The 26,193-nt window shown below is 32.4% G+C and overlaps 1 protein-coding gene across 5 annotated transcripts in view; it reads left to right on the forward strand.

Moving 5' to 3' along the window:
* Positions 1 to 26,193, forward strand: part of LOC114338464 (zinc finger protein 252-like) — a 397,861-nt gene that overhangs the window by 68,963 nt on the left and 302,705 nt on the right. For all 5 annotated transcript variants that reach the window (XM_050646922.1, XM_050646924.1, XM_050646925.1 and 2 more), the window contains exon 2: positions 10,665 to 11,779. In XM_050646922.1, the coding sequence (XP_050502879.1) occupies positions 11,087 to 11,779 (693 nt within the window). In that variant the 5' untranslated portion in view covers positions 10,665 to 11,086. The remainder of the gene's footprint in view (positions 1 to 10,664; positions 11,780 to 26,193) is intronic.

Below are 26,193 nucleotides of genomic sequence, written 5' to 3' on the forward strand. Positions count from 1 at the left end.
TTGTTATTGGGAATTAACAACAATTCCAGTTCAAATACGTTTCTTTTACGTTTTGAATTTCACTTCGGATATCGTTCTCAAAATATAAATTAAACAAATTTTGTTTTGCTATTTGGTAATACAAAAAATGAAAATAACAATTTAGTACTTATGTACATCGAATATACACTACATCAAGTCAAGTATACGACTACCGGAATAAACAGAAAAAATCAGCTTAGATTTAGGACTAAGACAAGGAGACAATATTTCACCAAAATTGTTCACGGCAGCTCTATAGTCAATATTTAAGAGCACTCAGTGGCAAGATATGGGCATCAATATAGATGAAGAAAGATTCAAAATCATCTGAGGTTTGCGGATGATGTATTAATCACAGATAACTTACAGGATACAGTTTCTATTACACATTCGCTTAAAGCTCTGTCTGAGAGAGCAGGATTAAAAATAAACTTTGAGAACACTAAAATTATGACAAATCTCGTAATGAATGGAAACATAATACCAATTACAACAAACAGAAATTTACAAATATCTGGGACACGAGATCAAAATAAGCAGAGACAATCAAACACATGAAATACAGAGGCGAATGGCCTGAAATGGGCAGCATTAGACAAACTAAGCCATATTTTAAAAAGTTTCCAAGCCAATTCCCATGTGTCTTAAGCGAAAGGTTTACAACCAATGTGTTTTTCCTGTACAAACTTATGGAGCAGAGACTATAACACTGAAAAAATCCGCAAATAAACTCAGAGTTACACAACGACCAGTGGAACGTGCAATGCTGTACGTTCGCCTTCGAGATCACATAACAAATAAACAAATCAGGCAACGATCAGGAGTTCAAGAAGTCATCGAAAGAGCTACGACGCTTAAGTGGAACTGGGCGGGACACTTAGCTAGAACACAAGATGGACGGTGGACAAGACGAATCATGGAATGGAGGCCCAGAAACTACAAAAGAAGCCGAGGACGACCACCGACTAGATGGACCGACGATATAAAAAGAGTAGCGGGAAACTGAGGGAGGCCTATTTTCAGCAGTGGACGCGATTGGCTGATTGATGATGATGTACATTGAAAACAGACTTTAAAAATCTACATTAAAAATGATTTAAACATTTGATTACCACAAATTATTTTTTATATGTAGATACTTCAAATGTTCGTAATTCGTCATATCCTCATATCTTTAAGAATACCTCTTAACAAAACACATAGTCATCAAGGTGGATGCGGCTGTACTTTCTAAATAAAAAAAAAATAAATATTAAAACAAACATAAGTGAAGTTATGACGTCCAGACTAAACAAGTGGGAAAACAAAAAAGATGTTAGACAAATGCTAAACGTAATGGGATATTAGAAACAAGCTAGGACAAGCAAAAAGCAAGGATACTGAAATCGAAAATATACGTAACCACAATTCATAAGAAGGGAAGTAAGATAAGGGAGATTTATCTTCTTCTTTTGCCATCTCCGCGACGAAGGTTGGCACTCATCATTGCTATTCTAACTTTTGACACTACAGCCCGAAAGAGTTCAGTTGAGCTGCATCCAAATCATTCTCTGAGATTTCTCAGCCAGCACATTTTTCTTCTACCTATGCTGCGCCTTCCTTAAATCTTTCCCTGCATTATTAATTTTAGTTCATATCTGTCACTACGTGTTATATGACCCAAGTATTGCAGATTTCTAATTTTGATGGAATCCAGTATCTCCCTGCTGTTCTCTATTCTTCTCTAGAGATTTATAGAACAACTGAAATTCTTAGTACAATTTCAATAGTATATGGGGATTTTTTTAAATAAACCTATAAATATGGAGTTTCTTGAAAAGAAAACAATGGAACAAGCAGGATTTGGAGAGGGACGGTCAACAATATATCGTTTATTTTCCATATCCCAAATAATAGATAAAAGTATGAAAAGAAAACAGGAATCTCAGTTTGTGTGGATATGTGGACCTCAAAAAAGTATATGGCCTAAGCCATCAATAAAAACTTCGAGAATCGCTCCACAAAACGTATATAAATACCACCTTATAATAGTTGTCAATAAACAAAAAACTAAAGCAAGAATGTTGTTTGACATCGAGCATCTTCATCTATCTAGAAAAAACTTTAAAAATTTGGAAACAGAAATGTAAAAATATGTGTTAATACACCGGTGTACAGTGTACACATTAGACTTTGCAGATGACCAGAAAGTACTTGAATATGATTATGATGATGCTGAATATATGATGCGAAAATTAATAGAACAATACAAAAATTGGGACTGAGGTAAATATCGAAATCAAAATCGGGGCATGTATATTACGAATGATTATGTGAATCTATTAAATACAGAAATACCGAAGGAAGAAGAGGAATGAATAAGACAGCTGAAAGCATATTGAGTAATAGAAATATCACAAAAGAAAATAAACACAAAATAAATAATATATAAAAACGTTATAATATTAGTGGGGTGTGGCCGATGGAAGAAAGACCTTAAAACCTTAAAGGCAAACGATGGATTTTTGGAGATGTGCCGCTGGTTAGATAGGGTTTGGAATAATAAAATTCGAGAAATTATGAATATCAGGCATACAATTACCAAAGAAATTAGAATGAACCAACTAAGATGGTGCGGTCACGAGCAGAGAATGAGAGAGGATCGTTTATTTTATGTTTGGGATCGGTTAAACAGATCCTATATTGGGCACCACAAGATAAAAGGAAGAGAGGAAGACCTAGACTAAGTTGTAGACAAGGTATTAACAGACAGATAAGAGAAATAGACGTCAACTTGTGAAAGGTGTCGTTATCGGAATACGTTAAAGAACGTTTTAACTCGAGAACTTATTGCAGTGATATCGAACAAGCACAACCACAGTTTTCAGACAAGGTTTAGACGAAGTCCATCATATGGCAATGGTGATTTCCAATGTTCAATACAACATAACACGCAAAGAATAATAGGAAAAAAATTATTAAACCCATAATAAAAATCAAATAATATAGCCCGAATTTTAGCGATGATTATTATTTAATATGATTGTTATCAGTCAATTTAAAATTTCGTCTTGTAATTAACTGATTTTTATTTTAAAATTAAAAATGTATTTATAACAGTTTACTTAAAATAGAAGAACTTTGCATTATGACAAATAAGACAAAATATGAAAAGTATTGAACAATGTGCGTACAAACAATTAAAATAATCTTTTATACTATACTATTTTAATAGAAAGTAAATAATTAATAATGTAAATGTTTAATAATTTATATTTAACGAATGCAAAAGCATCACAAATTGATTTATAATTAAATTTAAATTGTTACTTCATAAATAATGTCAAATCTTATTTTTAATTCCTTACTTCTAATTTATATAATTTTAAGACACAGAAGACATAAGTTTAAAAACCGAGACATAAGGCTAGATAGAACATTCCATAATTTTCTTCCGTTTAGATAATATTTTGGGCATTATTGTATGTACCTATATAAAATAATAAATTGTTCAAGACAGATGTTTCTCTCAATTTATATATTATTTAAATTGCAAAATACTCTAAAACAACAATAAAAAACACCAATTTAAAATCTTGAATAGGTCCTTAGTATAGTTAGGTCCTATAATAAATAATCAGACAATAAAAATTTCAATAAATGTCAGTACATGACAAACAGTATTAAATATAATAATGAAAATGTAAATACCACTAGCTGGATAGATTTCAACTCTAATAATAAATGTTAGAAGCCACATGTGTACTAGATTTACATAATAGTAAAAGTTTTATAAGTAGCTGAAAATGTAATTCATTCATTAATTATATTATCTATTTATAAAACTGTCTTTATATATTAAATGTTAATACCAAGTTTCATATATAAAAATAAAAAAACAACAAAAATGTATTTAATTTTTTTTAATAAACAAACAAACAAAGAAAGATTTATAAAGAAATGTGTGTTGACCACCCGACCACGTGTTTATTGTCAGTGCACTGAGCGCGCCGAGCGAACCCCCTCAACCGGTCCTCGACCTACCTACATCAAACACAATAACGATAACCGCTTGAACAAAGTGAATCACCCCGTAGAAACGCAACAATCAAACGCACGCATAAAAACCCAAACAAACCATGTGCATCTTGCACGTAACTCACCCTCGCCTCCTAACAACTCCAAACTGGCACGCTGTCCACTCGAACCGTCCAACTCCCGCTAGAAAAACTCCCTCGCACACACTAGCCGGTACTCCCCTAGGTGGAGGGGCGCGCGAAAAAATGACAAGGAGCATTTTTTCTCAACCCTCCTGGTGGGGATAGAAAACGCTACTCCTTACAAGCCAACGCATGCGTGGCAATAAGATGAAGTTCTAAGGTTCTCCGTTCTCACTCCCCCACGTTCTTCTTGTGTAAACTTCTCTCGCTTTCAACCCTTGCGAGTGTTTCCTTTCTCGCTTCGAAATATTAAACTTGCATATTTAGGTCTTTGTCTTATTTCGCGACTATTTTTCCTCGCTCTCCTTCGCTCCCGTTGCACTTGTATAAGTCTGTCCCTCTCGGCGAGATTTTACCCTTATATTCTTAGTAACAAGGCGTCGCTTTTAGACGCTGGACGTCTTTTGGAGACGGCGACGCGTTTCTTAGTTATCTACGGACTTTCTTATAGCTAGGACGCTCGCGACGAACATAACTCTAACGCGGAGTGCCGGTTTTTATATCTGATCCAAAAAAAAAATCAAATTGTTCCCAAACATCTTAAAAATAATTAATAAAAATTGTAAACGCGCGACATATCCTTGTGCTTATCGGCGACATTCTTTTTTGAAACTTTTGGCGCGAACTTGGCAGTGATAAGAGTCCTTGGCTCAGGTGTTGAGTATTGGGCAAGTGCAATATTTTATCGAAATATGTGAGTAGAATTCTTTGTTTACATAGTTAATCAGGATCATTTCGTTCAACTATACCATTCCCTCAATATTATTTACGACTGTCACATTAAAAATACCACATTTGTCAACAACTTATAAACTTTTTTATATTCTTTTCTAAACTTTCTTGAATGCACATACAACTTCTGACAAAATATCTGTTTAAATATCATAGATATACTAAAAATTAGTTTAGAACATTAAAACTTTAAAATCATTCATTCAGGATAGGTTAAAATAATAACGTGGAACTGGATCATCTGGTTTTAACTTTTGTTTATCAAATAACTAAACTACCAAGCCTAAAATTGTTCTCAAAATAATCCTTAAACATGTCACAAATAGTGATATTGCTATCTATGAAAGAAATTATTAGGTTAGAATGGAACCACAATTTCAAGTAGTGTCATTGGTCTAATATATCTATTTTGTATGCTATTTCTTTATATGCTATATGATATTGGTATTTAATCTACTGTGTACATTAGTTAAAAAACAAATAATAAAAACATCCAAGACCATAATTATAATTATTCAAACAACAACCAAATATAAATACATCTTCATTGACAGGCAAAGAAAGTATTAAAAATTGTTGTAACATCATGTAATAACATCATGTTTTCATAAAACAAATAGAGTAGTTATTGTTATTATGTAAGTTAAAAATTATTTTTGCAAAGGTTGTCATTTTTGGCGGAAGTAATAAGAATCATCTATGGCCTATGGAACACATTAAAATATATAGTAACTTTTAACTGATACTTCAATATATTTAATATTGTTTTGTTTTGAAGTATATAAACTGAACACATATGTTCGGTATTGAAAATACCATTCTATATTTTGACCAGATAACTTTAATGTCCTGTTTTGAAAATCAAAACGCAACAGAAAAAATATTTTTTACTATTTTTTTATTTTTCGGAAAAATCATGTTACACTAAATTGTTTATGTTGGTGGCCCTTTTTAAATCTAGTTGTATTTATAACATTACAAGTGACACATTTTCTTTATAGAGATACAATAATATACAGGGTGTTCCGTTAAACTTTTCTAATTTCTTTTAGAAAGTAACAATTTTCATTGCCAAAAACTAACAAGTAATCATTCATTCGGAGCAAAGTATTTGAATGCTGTTTTGATTTTCTCGATATATTTATAAAATGTTAACATTACCTTTACTTCATGCTTCAGTTTTTAAATAATCTGTTTTTTAATTTATTCCAATTTGTTGAGCTCAAAATCTAACATTTCTTGATGTAAAATTGGCTTGGATACTCTGCTAAATTCGTTAGCTAACATTTTGGTTCTAAATATTGAAAATTGTACTTGTTTATCTTGGAGAAAATTACACAAAGAATATGCAAAATGTTAAATTGGTTTGCAACATCATCATTTTGAACTATTTACCGATTGTAGAATTCAAATTTGTATAAAAATCGTTCATTTTAAAAACCCAATGTTAAAAATGGCTAATAATAATATATATAACATATTCTTCAAAAACTATTTTTTTAATGGTGGTGGCTTAGCATGTCAAGCCTGTAAGAATAACCTAACCTTGTTTTTTATCTTTGTCAACATTTAAATTTTAACTTTGTCTTCACTAATTATGGTTTTATGTACTTATTTTACTGTGAAAACATTCTGTTATATTTGTAGCCCCTTTTTAGGGTTTTTTTCAAATAAATATATCTTTTATAAGGAACATTTTTCATCAATTTTTTTTATTTTTTTAATATTTTCCAAAACAAACTCAGGAATTTTTGATTTACTGATCGGCTTTTGGAATATTTTTATTTCCACACAATTTTTTTTAACAAACTATTGTTGTGAAAATTGATTTTTGTAATCAACTATTCTATGGGAAATAAGCCACAATTTAACTAAAAAAAATATTTTATTAACGTTTCGACGTCCAAATCGGATGTCGTTGTGAAAATAAAAAATATTATAATATTTTGTATTTTGTAATATTATAATTATATATTTGTAATATTAAAATTATATTAAATTTTGTACAAATGTTAATAAAATCATTTTTTAGTTAAATTATGGCGTATTACCCATAGAAAAGTTAATTACAAAAATGCCACAAGGAAATAGCTTCAGAACAACAATAGATTTTTGAGCTCATTCTTTTTGGATTTGTTCTTAATGGGGGATTTTGCTCTGTCAGACCAATATAGGTTTTTTTTACTAAGGAAGTAAAACTTCACTTGTAGGCAGATGGTATATAAATTTATTAAAATTTTTTTATATATAAATTTATATACCTACAAGTGAAGTTTTACTTCCTTAGTAAGTTTTTTATTATGGTATGCAGCCAATGAGAGGAATCTTTTCCTTTATATAATATAGGTTTTGTTGTAATATTTTTGCAGTCTATTATATTTTATGTTATTTCTGTTTTATAATATTATATTTCAAAATGACATTTTACATGTAATATCCCCGGATACAAGTATATCTAATAGATATGATTGATTTTCAAATATTGTCTATTATTATTGTGTATTTGTCATCATCTGTCATAATTTGTCATCCATTATTTTATATTTGTCATTTTATTTTTGGGAAGGTCTACATTTTTTGTTAGTAATAATTTGAGAATGTCGTATTCATATTATATGTTTTTTGTTACTTAAGAAGGTGACATTATTTGGATTACATTACGTTTTTTCTTTACTTTTTCTGCTTTTCACTACTTCTTGTATTCTACCTGATCATCGTAGCAACTTTTGTATTTTCTCGACGTAGTCTTTTGTTTTTTCTATTGTATTTCTTCTTTTTATTATTGCATAGATACCTACTATAAAAACACATATAACTAGTGTAAAATGTTGTTACCTATATCTTTTTAATACTTATACATAATATTATGTTTTGAAAACCTGATGAAATTCTGCATTATTAATGTGAAAATTGGGAAAAATTCTTATTTTATGGTGTTTTTGAGTTCATAAATGTTGAATTTTTTGTAACTTGGTTTTGCACATACCTCTTCTATATTCTTCTTTGCTTTATGAAAATTTCCCTCCACAAGCCTAATATTGACCAATTATTATTCATGTAATGAAATATTTACTTCTAAAATAAAACAAATATTGTCTTCTTCTTATGGTGCCATGCACTTATAAGTGTGTTGGCAAATTATCTTAAGGTCAGATGGCATGCAAAAGTTCGCCAGTGTTATTTATGCCTGTCCAGTTCTTTATATTTCGCATCCACGACATTTGTTTGCGACCTGTTCCTCTCTTACCCTCAATCTTTCCTTGGATTATTAGTTCAGGGATTGCGTGATTTTTCCCTCTCGGGGTATGGACCAGATATCCAATTTTTCGTGTCTTGATCGAATTGACCAATTATCTCTCAGTACTTGCTCTTCTTAAGAGTTTCTCGTTTCTCACCCTATCTCTCCATGTTATGCGGAACATTCTTCGCAAGGTGCACATTTCGAAGGCCTCCAACTTATTACTGGAAGATATTTTCAACGCCCATGTCTCCATGCTGTATAAAAATATGGAACATACATAGTACTTATCCATTTTGTAACGGAGATTGAAGGAAAGATTGCGGTTACAAAGTCGCGGTTTAAGTTTAATATAAGCTTGTCTTGCTTGTTCGGTACGGCATTTTATTTCTTGTTGAGGATCTCATTGGTGTATTTTTCTCTACAGTTGTATATATAAGTGATAGTTTTGTTATACCAAGATTATACCAAATTAGGAGAGTTATACGACTCTTGATTTCTGAAATTAAAAAAATCACTCTTTCAAATACTTACGATTAAAAGAATAGCCAACAAATTTTCTAACGCCTTTAAACGTCTTGTGAATTAGTTCTTTTTGTATGGCTTTATGAAAATGTTTACTAAGAGCTCTGGTTGATGTTCTCGAGGTGGATCTTCGGAATAGCACTAGTGGTTAAGGGGATCATAGGTACGCTTGAGTACCTTTCTAACGCCTTTAAACGTCTTGTGAATTAGTTCTTTTTGTATGGCTTTATGAAAATGTTTACTAAGAGCTCTGGTTGATGTTCTCGAGGTGGATCTTCGGAATAGCACTAGTGGTTAAGGGGATCATAGGTACTCTTGAGTACCTTTTATTCTCCATTCGCTCCATAATTTTATCTCGAGATCCCTATAATGGGCGATTTTTCGTTGTAACTAACGCGCATGTTGTTGTCGTTTTGTTGTTAGGTATCACGATAAAGGGGAGTTGTTTGTCTGCTGTTTTTTTGCAGTAGTGACATATTTTTATAATTGAGGATATGGTTTGTTTATCGAAGTCCTCGTATATTAGCTAGCTCTTCATTAAGTCTCTTTCTACGCACCACACACTGATACTATTTAGCTGACTCTCGGTAGTCTATGATTCAGACTTTTATTATTTATAAAGTTATAAACATTTGTCATACATGAGCATTTAACATTTGCTTTACCATTATTACTGTAAACTTCTTTTCTAACTGTGATATTTCCTTATTTTGACCTTGTTCTAGAGTAGGTATTTTGTCTTTCTATTTTTCTGTATCCTCTGTTTTATCATTTTCTTCAGCTTTATTTACAGAAATATCAAATAAATTATACCGATTATTTCATTCATAGGAGATTCTGACCAATAGAAAGCTACAAAAATCTGAATTAAATCGACAATTTTTGATAAATGCCCGTCGTTGAGTATATTACTTCAGATGCCCTTCGTTGCTACGAAAAAATACATTCAGTGACATTAATGACAATTAATGTTTTAAAAATTATAAAAGTGATGACTTTCAATCGTCAAATATTTATAAAAACTCTGTGTTTAATTGTACTAATTTGTACTTACATCAATAAATTACAATAAAATTTTGGTTTTGAACAGTTTTATTCATGAAATAATCGCAACAAATTGCACTGGAACTCTAAAATTAATATAGAATTTTAGAGCTCTTGTGCAATTAGGTACTACTGATAATTTTAAGGCTACATTTTCGTGGATAATTTCTCAATATCATAGTATACTACTTCATACTAGTATATTACTTCATTTATTAATTATTTAAAAATAAGTCTCTGCATTTTCAATGATACTTCATAGGTAAAATTTTTCATTGTTTTTACAGCTAAGATAAACACAAAACTACAAAACAACAATATATTTTGCTGTACATTCTGATATTCTATACTTATTCACGTTAAGATTAGTAATAAGTATTTGGCTGAAGAATTTGCTACAATAATAAATTTATCTTAAAATAAATCTATATTTAATTGAATTGTCAGCAATTATTAAGAAGATTTTCAACAACTTAACAATAGTCCAGATCAAAAGAAATATTTTTCTAACACTTAATAAATTACAATGCTATTAAATTTGCAAATAATCGAAATGTGTGATTAATGTATAAGTTTAAATTTTCTATAAAAGTAATATGTTTTCACGAAAAACAAAGTTTTTTGCTAAAAAATATATTTAGATAAAAATTCTGTTTATTTTTCATCGTATTGAAAGACATTAAAAGTGTTTTTAAAATTGGCCAGAGTTGCATTTGTTTTAAATCAAACAATTTATTTTTAATAAGATATTTTAAAATCACCTTTCCATCTACACTTCAATATTTAAAACGAATCAGTTGCATGCACACACGATCCTCAATTTCAAATCTAATTTAAAATGAACGTAGTGTCGACATAAAACGCATGTTGAAATATCATTTTACTTACGAGCGTATTGTTTTCAGATCTATCTACAATTATACTAACCTACGAAGGGTCAACCATAGAACATCTGCTAGTTAACAATCGAAACAAGAGAAACGAGAGAGAAAAAAGATCAACCCTTCGCTGCTTTACACAGTATTTACTCACACATATCTCAGTCGATTTTCAGTAAAGTAATCGCTGAGATTGAGGTGCAATAATTACAAGAAAAATTAGTACAAATATCAACGACGTGACGTTAGCCGTTCAAGTAACGGCATTTTTTACAATCGGTTTTAAATAACCTGTCAAAATTTTCACAACGGAGGAACAAAACATACTTAGTAATTTAAAAGTTGAACATGAGAATCTTGTAGCAAAGTGGCTGCAAAATTCTTTCAAATTACAAGAAAATACCGCCCTTGACCTCAGGGCGACACCGCTAACACCTCTTCAAATACCAATGGCGGAGGTAAACAATAGACCAGTCTTTAAGATGAACAATGACTTCTGGAACCAGGCGCGAGGACCACCTCAGAATCTGCCTCAGAATCTATCTAATTCGAATCAAAATTCGCCAGTACCAGGGTCTACCAATTCCATACCTGCACATTCACCGAGTCAACAAAGTAACAGTAGTCAGATTCACGTTGTTACGCCAGGAGCTTTGGCTCTGCAACAAGCCAATCAGCAAACGCAACAAAATAATCAAGCACATGCGCAGCAACAAGCACAACAACAACAGCAGCAAGCGCAGCACAATGCGCAACAGCAAGCGCAACAACAACAAAACGCACAACAGGTGCAGCAACAAGCTCAACAGCAAGCGCAGCAACAGGCTCAGCAACAGGCGCAGCAGCAACAACAGCAGCAACAACAGCAGCAACAGCAACAGAATGCACAGATGAACCAACAACAACAACTTAATCCACAGCAACAACCACAAACTAATGGACCTAACCAGCAACAAAATCAGCAGTCTCAATTATCACCGCATATGGGGAGTCCTAACCCACACGCACAAGCAGCTCATGCTCATGCATTGGCTCAAGTCGCTCAGCAGCAGCAGCAAATGGTCAACATGCACCAGCAATTGACCAGTGGTCAATCATCTCCTGACAAACTGATGACAGAGAAGATCGTGAATGAATTACAGGTAGGTTTTGGAAACTTTTATTCTTTGGCATGTTGTGAATGTGTTTTAATAAAATGGAGAATTTGCTTGTTTGATAATAAAAGAAACCGACTCTTATTACAGCTATAATAAAAGAATAAGTACACAATTAATTTATATACAACTTGGACAAGTAATAACGAATTTTGTTCATAAAGATTTTAATTGCTTCTTTTTAGATATCTAAGCGACGAAAATTTTATAATTTTTAATTACTATCAATGCGATTTTATGAATATTACATGAATAAATGAGATATTACGTGCAATATTTCTATCATAGTAGATTTTCTGTCAAATATTTTTATGATCAATTAAAGATATTGTAGTCGTTTGCATTTAGACAGTTTGTGTACAGTTTTCTATAAAGTTTACATTATTTTGTAACATCATTTCAATTTTTTTATATTCCACTAATAAATTGTAATAATTTTACTGATTTCATGTACCTAATTATGTGGGTTTTTTATGTCTTCCTATTAAATAGTTTCCGTTATCACCAGTCTCTCTAATATATTTCTTCAGATTTAATTTTTTAAAGGGTTTAAAAAAACTGAAGCTTTTCTTTTTGCGTTCATTTTTCAGCATTATTTGTAATCATTGTCATCATAAAAATTTGTATTTTTTATTATTTATAAACATGTGAACTCAAGAGCAAAATAAAAGGTTTATTGAATTCTCCGAATTCTTTAAATCAATAAACAAACCAGCAAAACTCCTGTTACTGTTTATTTTATTTTATTTTATTTTGTTTTATTTCGTTTGTTACATGAATATACCAGGAACTGTTTAGCATTTGATAAGACAATATTGCATTTCTAACCTCAACCTTGCCAATGAAATCATAAAATCAATTTGGCACCTATCTAACCAGGTAAACATTTATATTGTGTAATTGAACTAGACGAGTTAAGATAAAGTGTGCTAAGGTAATGGTACATAAAAAGTACATACAGTGTGTCCCCCAATTAATTAATGAATTATAGGATGTAATTTCTACAAATTTAAAAATTTGTAGATCTATTTGTCCTTTCGGATTCTTAAATCTGTTTGACGTTTTATTTTGAATTTTGTTTTGGATTTTTAGCTATGAATATTTGGTTTTGAATGATTTCATTTATAAAGCTTTGTGAGAATTTAAACCATATCAATTTTGGCAAATAAATGTAAGTAATATTTATTTATTATCTACATTATCTACATATACAGGTCTTTCACGAAAAAACTACTTTTATTTAAAAAATATAGTTGGTGGGAATTTTTAAAGGTTTTAAAGCTTAGTTTAAAGTTTCAGTTAAGCTTAAGAGTTGCTTTAAGCTCAGCTTACGAAACATACGCGTTGCACCATTGAGTCTTAGATCAATTTTCAGCTTGCCACAATGGATTGCCACGTGGATTTCTTAGATAAGAATCGAAAATTATGGTGCAATATAAGTGAAAAATTATGGCGGCTCTATCTATAAGCTGATCTGGGCTAACCTCGAGCTTAAGATTTGTTGGTGCAACCCGGCATTAGTTCATATTGAAAACATTATTTCTAAACATTTATTGAAAATATCTTTTTTAATTTTATCAGCTTTCCCCACAAGGTATTCCTAAATGGCTTTCTTTTTTTTTCATTTAACTAATATTATTGTTACATACTGGTACACAGGTATACAAACTTACAATACCACATATATTTAACCATAAAAGTGTCTTCCTACAATTTACCCTGGTGTCTTCTTCCTGGTTGTCTGCAATATACGTGATATTCTTATAGCATTTGCATGGTTTTCTTAATAAATGTCCATAAACCTCCAAATACTTTAAGGAAAATTGTTCTTGTTTCCACCATTGTTTCTTCTGCTTTCATTTAAGTTCTTACCTCCTCATTACCTATCCTTTTTATTTTTAATATTCTTACTCTTCTTCTTATGCCATTCAACACTGCAGACATTTTCATGTCTACATTAAGAGTCCACATTTGTAATATATATTTATAACTAATAGCGCGAAACTGATTCCACCATGTCTATGTCACTGTTTTTATTTTCATTTAACATATTTTTATCTTACCAGAATGACATAAGACTTCCAGAATGAATAATGTATTACTGTTTTTCTCAATCTGTTCATATCAAAATATGCTCTACTTGAATTATTTATAGTTCTCTACTAGATTTATGTTTAGAGCATTGTTAATGAGTAGTTGAAATCTAGAGTAGCTGTTTACTACCAGGGACTTTGTTTTCCTCAGAGTCATTTGAGTCCTGAATTAACACAACTGAAAAAATCGTATTATTGTTATTTGTAAGTAATCCTATTCCACCACATCGTGTTTTTCAATCTTTAAGCGCAACTTCTATATAATCTATTATTCATATTAAATAGGAAATGAGACATACTACAGCCCTTTCAATCTCTTGGTGATATTTATGGATTGTGAGATTACTAATCCTTTTTTATTTATAGTTGCTGTCCCTTTATATTTATCTAATAATCAGTAACAGATTCCCATTAATGTTCAGTTTTTTAAGGCTTCCCACAACTTTAATATCTAAATATTATCGTAAGCTTTTAAGTCCATATAGGCCAAATGTAATTCCTTGTGGTACGTTGTAAGTAAATAAGGTGACTATATACTGCATCTACAGCTGTAAAACCGTTTTGGTCTTCACCACTTCTATGACCGACGTTCCGTCTTATTTTATCATTAATAACGTTACTGAAGAGTCTGAATTGTAATAATTGGTATTTATTCTGTTTATTTCTTAAAAAAATTCTCTTTGATCTAGTTCTATCTGATCTTTGAGTAGTTCTATCTGATCTGGTTCTAAAAACACAATCTGCAAAAAGAATTGGAGGCATTCGAAATGTGGCTATATAGGCGTATTCTGAAAATTCCTTGGACTGCAAAAGTGTCAAACGAAGAAGTGTTAAGAAGAATTGGACACGGCAGGAAGCTTATGAACACAATTAAAATAAGAAAAACATTGTATCTGCGCCACATACTTCGTAACGACAAATACTCTCTGCTACACGTCATCACGCAAGGAGGGGTAGAGGGGGAAAAAGGCTTGGGAAGAAAGAAGAAATCTTGGCTGAGGAATATCAGAGATTGGACTAACCTCAGTGTTGAACAGATATTTCACGTTGCAAAAGACAGAGAAGCGTTTAAAAAAGTGATCGCCAACCTTCGTTAGAAGACGGCATAAGAAGAAGAAGAATCTGATCTGGTTTCAGACTGGTTTCTCCTCCATTGTCTTACATTCACAGTTTGGAGGTCGTCTTCCACGTCATATAACCCTCTCGTTTTGGGTCTTCCTTTTTTCGTCTTACTGTTGGTATCCATTGTAATATTGTTATGCTGTTTTTGCATCTTCTTGTCTCTGGACATGTCCCAGACCCCAGACATGGCCGTCTTTGACTTATAACCTCATCATTTCTCCGGATTCTCCATGTGCCGTCTTCCTCTTGCACCCGGGCCATATATTTTTCTCGAAATTTTTCTCTCGAATGTCCTGAGTTGGGTTTTATCTTTTTGGTGATTACTCAGGTTTTACAACCATAGGTTACTACGGGTCTAATCAATGTTCTATAGATAGCCATTTTGGTTTTTTGTCTAAAATTTCGATGTCATCAATCCTTTATTAGCATACTATATATGATTCCCAATGGAAATACGTGCATTAATTTAGCTACTTGCGGAATTCTTCTGATTAATTTATATGCCCAGATATGTAAAGGCATCCACACGTCCAATGGTATAGTTGTCTATAGCTCAATCATTTGAGATTCGCAGATGATATCGTCCTTATAGCCGATCGTATGGATGATGCAATAATGTTGAACAAATTATATCACGCTTCCTTAGAGGTCGGAATAAAGGTTAACATCAATAAGACACAAATAATGAGTAATTTGGTGCTAAATCGTAATATTGTTGTTGATGGAATGAATATTGAGCAGACTGCATCTTATAAGTACTTGAGACATGAAATTCGGTTGGGAAGAGAATTAGCCTGGGTAGCGTTTGGTAAACTGAACTATGTATTTAAATCGGATTTACCCATATACCCGAAACGGAAATTCTTTGACCAGTGTGTGTTGCCTGTACTCACTTATGGAGCGGAAACAAAAAAGCTAGTGAACAAGATTCGCGTAACTCAGAGGGTTATGGAGAGCCAAATGTTGGGTGTCTCCCTAAGGGATCGAATTCCAAACGAAGAAGTACGTTGTAGAACAAAAACAACAGACGCGGTCTAAAAAATCGCTTCGCTAAAGTGGAATTGGGCAGGACACGTCGCCAGATTGTCACACAACCGATGGACAAAACGTATTGTCGAGTGGAGGCCTCGAGAAGAAGCACTACGGAGCAGAGGACGCCCACCAACCAGATGGGCCGACGATCTGAAGCATTTTATCGGTAACTGGATGCAAGCCGTACAAAATAGAGACAGATGGAAAAAACTGAGGGAGACCTATGTCCAGCGTACGGGTTGATGATGGTGATGATGACGATGAGACTGTATTAATATATTTGTCAAAGATCCACTGTCTATCAAAAGCAATATTTTATTTTATTGAAATCATTATTACCATTTTTTAACAGATTGTTGGTTTCGTTAAGTAGAAAAATAATTTTTGTTGCCGAAAAAAAACTGACCCCAAGTAGAACCCCCAAAATGCGTAGGAAGTTGTACATTTTTTGAAACAGGAAATGCAAATGTAACAAAATTATCGACATTATGCGGCAAGCCATTTGTCACAGGAACAAACCTGATACCATAATGTATGGCTTTCGTCAAACTAAATATACGTTCAAGTTGTGCACTGTATGTAAAAAGATGCTACGGTCGAAAGCGATCATTACCCGAAGATTAATTGTAGGTAATATGAAGATAATAACGTTTAGAAATAAGAAAAAATTCAGTTAATTCCAAACAAGCCGCCACCGACATCTGGCCATAACATATGCGGTTAAAAAAGTTTAAATCTAATCGTCGTCCGACCAAGGAGGCAGTACAGAAGGCAGTGTAAAAAAATAATATAACCCTTTTTTCAAGTAATTTTTTCACAATTTACTGTAATAGCGGTTATTAATATCACGATATGCCTGAACGAACGGTGAATAGAAAATCTTTTATATTAAGCAAAAAAACTAATAAAAATGTTGAGGAAAATTATTAAATAATTCTCTTAAATTAAAAAAAATACAGTACCTACGTAGATTGATTTTTATCATTTAACCTCTTTTAACGCATTATTTATAACAAAACAACAATGAGTATGTAAATTTATTCATAATAAATACACTATCAAACTAGTCCAACAGAATCAAACGGGAGAAATAATTAGAAGAATCCCAATGACTTAGTAGGCATCAGTAGGAAGACTCAGTGATATGTTTAAAAACAAAAAGAGGCCAATAAATCTAAAGAAAAGAGTATTCAACAGTTGTATTTTACCAGTTAGGACCTATGGAATGAAGATGATGACACTTACAGAGGTATCAGCCAATAGATTGAGAATGACACAGAGGGCGATCGAACGAGCTATGTTGGAATATCTCTGAGGGAACATATACGAAATGAGGACATGCGAAGCAGGACGAAGGTGGAAGATGTAAATGGAAGAATTGCGCAAATAAAATGGAACTGGTTATGACAAGTGGTACGACAAAACATAGAAAGGTGGACGAGAAACCAGGGCCGTAACTACCATTAGGGCAACCGGGGCAAAGCCCCGGGGCCCCCGACCAAGAGGGGCCCTGAAGGGGCCCCTTTTGGTTGGCCGTGCATAGATTTTAACAAGTAAAATAAAAAAGTTTGTATGTTAAAATCCGATCCCAACGAAATATTTTCAAATGACACAATTTTAAAAAGACCTTACAGGGGCACCCTAGACCTCAATATAAAGTTTTAATTCTTCACCGGGAAAATTAGTCTTTTCGACTAAAATGCAATTGGAATATATCAGTACCCAGTCCCCCGTGACCTTACCAAAAAAAATTTTCACTAGTAATACCACTAGAGGTCAAATTATTTCCGGAAATTTTTTTGAGATCATGAATATTTTGAAAATTTCCCGAGTCGCAGACGAGGGAAATTTTCTAAAAATATTCATGATCAAAAAAAAATTTCCGGATATTAATTTGACTTCGCGTGGTATTCGGTAAGAAAATTCCACACCAAATTTGCATTTGAAAATCCAAAGCTGCATGAACAGATTAATAGCGCGCCATAGCTTTGTCAGCAATTATTTAGGCTTTCAAATTCGTAATTTCTACTCATTGTAGTTGCATGGGAATACCATTTCAAGATAGAAAATAGTATATTCTTCAATTTTACATAAGTTTTGAGTAACTACAAGTGATAGAAAATGAATCAAAACTAAATTATGTAAACAAATAAAAACCAGTCTGTCAAAAATGTTCTGTTATTGTAAACGTCAAAAAATTTCCACTATAATTCGCTGTTGGGTACCCCACGAGCAAAAAATTTCCGATAAAATACCTCCGTTGCCATGGTGATCTGTCAAAATAACGTATTTTGATTGGTTCAAAATTACAGGTGTGGAATTTTCATTATTATTTACGAAATTAGTTATTTCGGCGTAATAAAACCTAAAATGCCATTGGAAGAAGGGGACCGGGCTAAGATGGGGCCCCGATACATTTCGTAAATATATAAATTGTTACTGAGGAAAATAGTTATTTGGGCGAAATAAAAATTAAAATGCAACCGGAATAGGGGACCCCGATACCAGCTACTTTGTCTTAAGCAATTTACCCCAGACCACATCTTGGTACTTATGTGAAAGGAACCACATGTTACCAAATATTGAAAAGAAAGGTAAGAATAAGATGGAATCAGCACATTAGGATCAGTCCCATCAGGGACCAGCCACACATTAGGATCAATTTTTCTTCCACCTTTTCAATTTTCTGTATCTTCTCAGCAATCTGTTTACCTCTTCCTGCATTTTCTTCAAATAAACCTTCATATCATCAAATTTTCCATTCGGTTTTGAAGTTTCAAGAAATTTTCTTCTTATTGTTACTTTATAATATGATGTATCACATTTTGTTTTATCATCTGTTCATTTTGTTGTTTTTCTTTTAAATTCTTTAAAGCAGTTTCTTGTCTTTCTCCTAATAGCCTTTATCTTCCATTTGTCGTTTATTTTATTCTTTTATTGCTTGTATTTGACTTGTTTGTCTTCAATCCGTTATACTGTCTATAGTCAATATAACGCGATCATAAATCTAGATTGAAGCCGAACAATATACAGTTGAGTCCGGGAAATTGAAATTTACTAAACGCAACAGCAAGTCACTTACTGTCACTTGCTGCTGCGTTTAGTAAATTTCAATTTCTGACTTATCATCGACTTATTTCGTATGCTTTAAATGATGATGCACGGGTAAAGATTCCCGGACTCAACTGTAATTAACTTGCAAAATTATTTAGCTTAAAATAAGGTGATATCAATTTTTTTTTGTATCGGTCAACTAAAATAGCAAGATGTAGATGCAAGAAACTTCAGTCATGGAATGCATTAAAACGCTTTTTCAAGGGGTTAAATATTAAATATTTTTCAGGACCCCCTTCCCAGACCCCCGGCAGGGGGCCCCAGATCACGTTTGCCCCGGGGGCCCCAACATCGTACTTACGGCCCTGCGAGAAACATTGTACATTGGAGACCCCGCGAGCACAGTCATAGTAGAGGAAGACCACAAAAACGAAGGCTCTCCACAAAATAAACTCCTAAAAACGAAGCAAAAATGGGGAAAAACTGGCACCAAATAGCACAAAACAGAGAGGAATAGAGAACTGCCTTTGTCTACTCTGAACTTACTACAGGTTGAACAGATTCTTGAATTTCACTGATAATTATAATAATACACACAGTAAATTACATACCATTCATAACTCTTTTGAATATATACTTATGCGGGACTAGATTTATAAACACAATTATTATAAGACAGTAACGTGAAAGGTCTAGGAACAAAATAGATGCCCTATTCAGTATGCAAGTGCTATTCCAGAGATATGAAATGTATATGCCTGCTTCATTGATTATCAAAAGTTATTTGACAAAGTTCAACATAACAAAATGATGAAAGTCCTGCAAAATAGTGGAATTGACGGCAAGGATCTGCTTGTAATAAGAAATTTATACCTGAATTAATCAGCTTATTTTAAAGTCAACAACAGATAAAACAAAGAAAGTAAAAATGAAACAACTTGCCTTGATAAGGTAAGTTGGTCATCCAACATAATCGTTCCAAACAGTTGAGGAGGTGTTGTTAAGATCTTTTTTTCGTCTACTACACCTTTTTTTATACTTTGTGTCTCCATTTAGTGTTGAATTTTGCCGAAGGCTTTCTCAAACTCATCTAGACATAGGGATACGAAACAACTGACATCTCGACACCGTTGTATGAGTGTTTCTACAGTACCTAAATAATACCTACATCTCTAGTGCCAATGCCTTTTCCAAATCCCAGTTGGTTGTTTGTTGTTATATCGTCTAGATTTTTATAGACACGCTCATATATCACTCGCAAGAAGACTTTTAAAACATGGTTCATCAAGCTGACCGTTCTACATCCTTCACATTTCATTGTGTTGAGTTGTTTGTCAGGAAGTTGTTTCTATTTCTCTGTTTCTATCCACAACAATTTCCTGAAGTTGTTCCCACGTTATGTGTCCTCAATATGAATGAAGTCTATAGATGTTGATTTTCATTCTTATAATGATAAACCTTTCTAAATCCATAATATATTTACATAATAATATAGGCACTGGTGGATCCAGGGAGGTGTCACGGGGGTCATGACACTCATGACCCCCCTCATAATTGTAAATCACCTTATCCTAGAGATGGTAAGACTAAGTGATCTTGCATCAGAGAGAAGTAATTAAATCACTATCAAGACCCATGACCCACCCCCAAAAATTTCTGGATTCGCCACTGAATATTGGTACGTTTTTAGTTTAATCCCTTTTTTTTAAATTTTTTTAAAGTTTTTTAAATTTTCAATAGTATCTTCAATTGCCTTTCTACATCCATTAGTTTAAAAATAATTAAAGTTGTTAATCCAGACTCCACGTTTATAATAAATAAGGAGGCATAAAAGTGATTTATTGTTAACAGAAATATTGGCTTTTTATGATCTAAGTCAGCTTTAACGACCATTTCACTTTGATGGGAATATACGTCTCCGACTGATGAAATGGACAAAATAAGCAATATAAAAACGAACTAATTACTTTTTATTTGCTAAAACAATTCTCTTACAAATTGGTTAAAAGGTATAATTTTACTTACGATGAGAAATTCAGTAGCACTGCAAAGCAACACAAAAAGATATTGTTACTCTACGGTAATTATGGTATGTTAATAAGATTCAGTAAAATTACTTTATAATTAACCAGAGATATGACTCATATTGTTCTTACAATGGTAAGAAAATCTTAATATTGATTTAAATATGCTGCGAAATATGTCAAGTAATAAGACAGAAAACATAAGATCAGATTTTACTAGTATAAACAAGACTATTAATAAAATTAGAAATAATTATAATTACATACGAAACAGGATACTAAATGAAGAAAACTAAAATTTAGATCAAATAAGGCATTTAAAGAAAGTCATGAGCGAGATGTAACAGTTATGTTAGCAAATAGACTAAGGACTAACTGGTCAAAATATAAATAAAGAAGACCTAAAAGAAATAGACGCATACTGGACTACAGTAAAAGAAGTGATTTTATTAGCAGCAGAAGATCATCATCAGTAGCTCGACAACCTTTTTTGGGTCCTGGGTTGTTCTAGGATTTTCCTCCATTCTGTTCTGTTCCTTGCTTTCTTTTTCCAGTTGATAATCTTAAGTGTTTTCAGATCTTGTTCCACTTGTTCCATGTATCTAAGTTTGGGTCTTCCCTTTGACCTTCTCAGCGGCAGAAGATAAGATATGAATAAAAACTTATGCCCGAAAAAACTAGTCGTTTGACGATTAATGCAAGAATGCAACGCAGAAAAAAAGATGAAGCAAACCGAAAAATGCTCATCAAATAAATTAGAATCACAGTCTAGAATCTAGAAATCAATGAAAAATAGATAAAAAGAAGCAAAACGAAACCGATCTTAAATATCTGTAATTATTCACGTGTAAGAGGGCTTTTTATGCACAGTCATTTGTTTCGAGCTTCTGTCATTAAGATATCTACGTCATACGTCTTTTGTTTGTATCATTGGTATATACCAATAACGTATGAATGACGTAGATATATTTATATTAGACGACACATGACAGAAAGCTCGATACAAATGGCAATCGATGAAAAACCCTATATATTCGATATATTTCATTTTTAAATATCTATAAAAAAATGAATTCAGAACATTCTATGGACGTTTCACCAACCGAACAGGAATCAAGGCAGCGTCAACGAAAGACGTATTAAATGTATCATGAGTACCTTAGATAAAATAAAAAACTTAAAGAACTATGTAGAGACAAATGTTGCTGATATAATTATGAGACAAAATGAAAAAATAAATGAGCAAGGAGCAAAACTAAAACAGCACACGCAATCGAGGAAGTCGATATGATGAAAGAAATGAAGAGGAATCAAGGAAATTTTATGCTAGAGGTCAAAAACTGTAGAAGGATTAGAAGAAGATAATTAGAAGACTAACAAAAAAAAGTAGAAAAATAAATAGCTTGAATGACGGAAAATATAAAAAGCAAGGAAAATTATCGCAATTCATCAGCCCAGCCAAAAAAACACTCCTGATTGTAATAACTCATACGCCAGAAATCAACCATTCTCATTGATGTGACTTGGATTAATCAGTTTCCAGTCTTTCCATAGTTTCTTCATCAAATATAAATTTGAGAGGTTCTTAACATTTCTAGGTTGAGATAAGGAACATCTATTTTACACACCAATACCGATACCTTTTTGAGTATCTAGGCTTTCTATCCTTCTTTGCACAGAATTAAAAATACAAAGTGTAGTGATCCAGTATTTACCATGCATCTTTATCCTACTGGAATTTTCACTCTAAATTTGATTTTTTCTGAGTATTTAAAGTACTTTTCTATTCTAGACATCAAAACATTGTGCTATTGAGTATACAGGGTGTCCCGGAAAATAGTGCGCTCCTTTAAGGTATGGATAGTATACACAATTTAGAACAAAAAAGTCCTATACCATTTTTTTCTAAAGTTAACCGTTTCCAAAAAAAAGATTACATTGGTTTCGATATACCAATATACAAAATTAAATAATCTGGCAACATGTTACGCACTGGTGAATAAGAACTCGTTTGTGTCTTACAGTATTTAAAATAATCCAACCTAATACTTACTATTTTTGTTTACTATAATTTTTTTAAAATGTAGTTGAAATATGACATAATTTTAAACGAATTATACTTACATATTTTAAGATGAAAACACATGTTTTAAATGAACCACCACTTTTGCGAACACATGAATTCATAGAGTAACATGCACTCATACGACGAGAAATTCCAGCAAAACATTTTGAAAGAATTTTAGTAGGTATTATGCCTCTCCATTTATTGATCTGCCATAAATAAACAACATAATATCATAATATTACTCATGAACACACGATTCAAAAACATTTTCGGCGTTGACACTAAACAGGATTCTTCCAAATTATCTGTTTACTAAACATGGGACTATTTACGTTTAGATTTTTGTACTTCACAGAGTTGCCAGATTTGAATTTGCGTTCCAAAATGTTTTATAGTTTTTTGGTCAAACGGTTGAATTTAGAAAAAAATGTTATAAGAGTTTTTTGTTCTACATGGTGCCTTCTACCTATACCTTTAAGGAACGCACTATTTTCCGGGACACCCTGAATAAATTGTAGGGGAGCAAAGTATGCTAAATGTGCAGTCACTCGAGCGCTTTAGGGACGTATTGGGTTGTGAAGAGTAGGTTCTAAAACCAAAAAAAGTTAAGTAAAGTTTTCCTTTTTAGTGGGGACTTTCCATTTTTTAATTTAATTTTCCATTTCGAGCAATCGTTTATTCCGATTATAGCGCTATCTATCCATAATTCGAATAAATGTCTCAAATAAAAGTTAATTATTTTTACGTAAGGAATCTAAATCTGCTATAAAAAAATGGGGGTTCTCATTTAAGATTTTAAAGTAACTCCCACCCCGCCTCCTTGGGGGGTCGTGTTTAGTGCAATTCGATAGATTTTTCAAAAATATTGAATAAGTGTATTTTGCAGTTTTTCGATCTGATGTTCATTTCGCGAAATATTGCTGGATTCGTATTTAAAATATTAAATTTACCCCCCAGCCCTCTACGTGGGCAGTCATGTTTGTTATCATTCGATAGATTTTTGAAAAATATTTAAATATTTAAGTATTTTTTATCTTTTTGATCTGTCATTCATCTCGCGAAATATTCGCTTTTTTCTTGTGAAACTTTGGGACTCACTCATTTCCTTACGCCCCGCTCAAATCGTCAGATTTTTGAAATATACACTGTTTTGCATGTATTTAACTAACCCTATCTAAATCTGACGATTTCGAGTTTTTCTAAGGATAGATTTTTTTTCGGCCCTCCTCCTTAACCAACTCCCTAACTGCATTTAGAGCCAATATATGGTAGAGGTACATTTTCAGGTACAAGGTTTCTCCCATGTTACCATGTAATAATCTGACGTGCTCGAGTAACTGCAAAAATCCCCGCTTGGGCTTCCCTACCATAATGAAAATGAACAATTTTTTATTCCTCTTCCAAATTTTATTATTTTTTTTAATTCTATAAATTTCGACACATGAATTAAGAGGAAACAGTAGCAATCAACAGGTAGCAAAAACGCGTTCCAAGATTGCGGCTGTAATTTTGAATATTTTTTCGAGATATTTGGCACACGTATTCGTAATATAATAAAGAATGGCGGTACAGAGCCCAATTTGAAAAATATATTAATATGTGGAAATTACTCTGAAATTAAATACAATATTAAAAAAACGAGCCTGTACCGCCATTAAGAAGAACAAAAAAATACACTTTCTTCAAATAAACTTTTTTATCCGATGCCTAGATTTTGTGTCATTTTGGAACTACTAAAATTTTTTATTTCATTAGTAGTTCCAAAATGACACAAAATCTAGGCATCGCATAAAAACGTTTATTTGAAGAAAGTGTATTTTTTGTTCTTCTTAATGGCGGTACAGACTCGTTTTTTTAATATTGTATTTAGTTACAGAGTAATTTCCACATATTAATATATTTTTCAAATTGGGCTCTGTACCGCCATTCTTTATTATATTACGAATACGTGTGCCAAATATCTCGAAAAAATATTCAAAATTACAGCCGCAATCTTGGAACGCGTTTTCGCTACCTGTTGATCGCTACTGTTTCACCGTAAGTAATACGTGACGGTAATTACCAATGATCTCTGTTCTTTTTCTAAATTTTCTTACGCCTGCGATTTTTATTAACAGTTTTCAAAGTAGACTATTAGATATTTACCCCTAATAGTCGTCACCGTTTAAGAAAATCATCCCAACATGATAATTTAATCTTCGCTACGTGTTAAGTATCAACAGAAAACTTCGTCAACTCCGGAAGTTTCCCAAACCACTTTTTCACTTAGCAATTAAAAAATTAAAGTGATTAGGTAAATTTTCTTTTTTTACCTTTTCAACGATTTCATAAATAATTCCTCTCTTTAGCATCTCACGCCATCTATCAGGGAACGCCTTGAACTACAGACAGCGACGGAGACCTTCAGCTGTTACGAGACGTCTCGACCAACCTCAGGACGCTAGGTGTGCGTCTAAGATCTAAAAATTCGTGGGGGTGATCGGAGTCAAATATCGGTGAGGTTCGAGAAGTTATAAATTGGCATAAAAATATTTTCAATGACAACTGACAACTCTCGTTTACAAATGCAATATTTCAGTATTATAGGAAAAAATGTATTAAGACAAAAATTTGTGAGTGGTTAGAAAAAAATTAACATGTAATATACAATTTTATAATTTACCTTTGCACCAATACTAAATAATCTTCTAAAATATTTTTTTATTAATTAATTATGTTATAATTACTATAATGTATTAAAATACTAATATTTCACTTTCCATTTAAACTTTTTCCCGTAGGGGACATTACATGAAATAGCTAAGCGATAGAATATTGATATATTTTTCTCCTAACTTTGAAAAGCAGAATTTCCTCTCTAATAAAATAAATAAAAATTAAACAATAAGCATTGGACATATTACAATAAACATATTTTGTACCAAAAACAGGTTCTAAAGTAAAAAGCACCTCAAATTACTTACGAAAACGTTTTCGGTTTATTCTATTATTACTGCAACTTTAGAGGGT

This window comes from Diabrotica virgifera, chromosome 3 (genome assembly GCF_917563875.1).
Source record: "Diabrotica virgifera virgifera chromosome 3, PGI_DIABVI_V3a".
NCBI lineage: Eukaryota > Metazoa > Arthropoda > Insecta > Coleoptera > Chrysomelidae > Diabrotica > Diabrotica virgifera.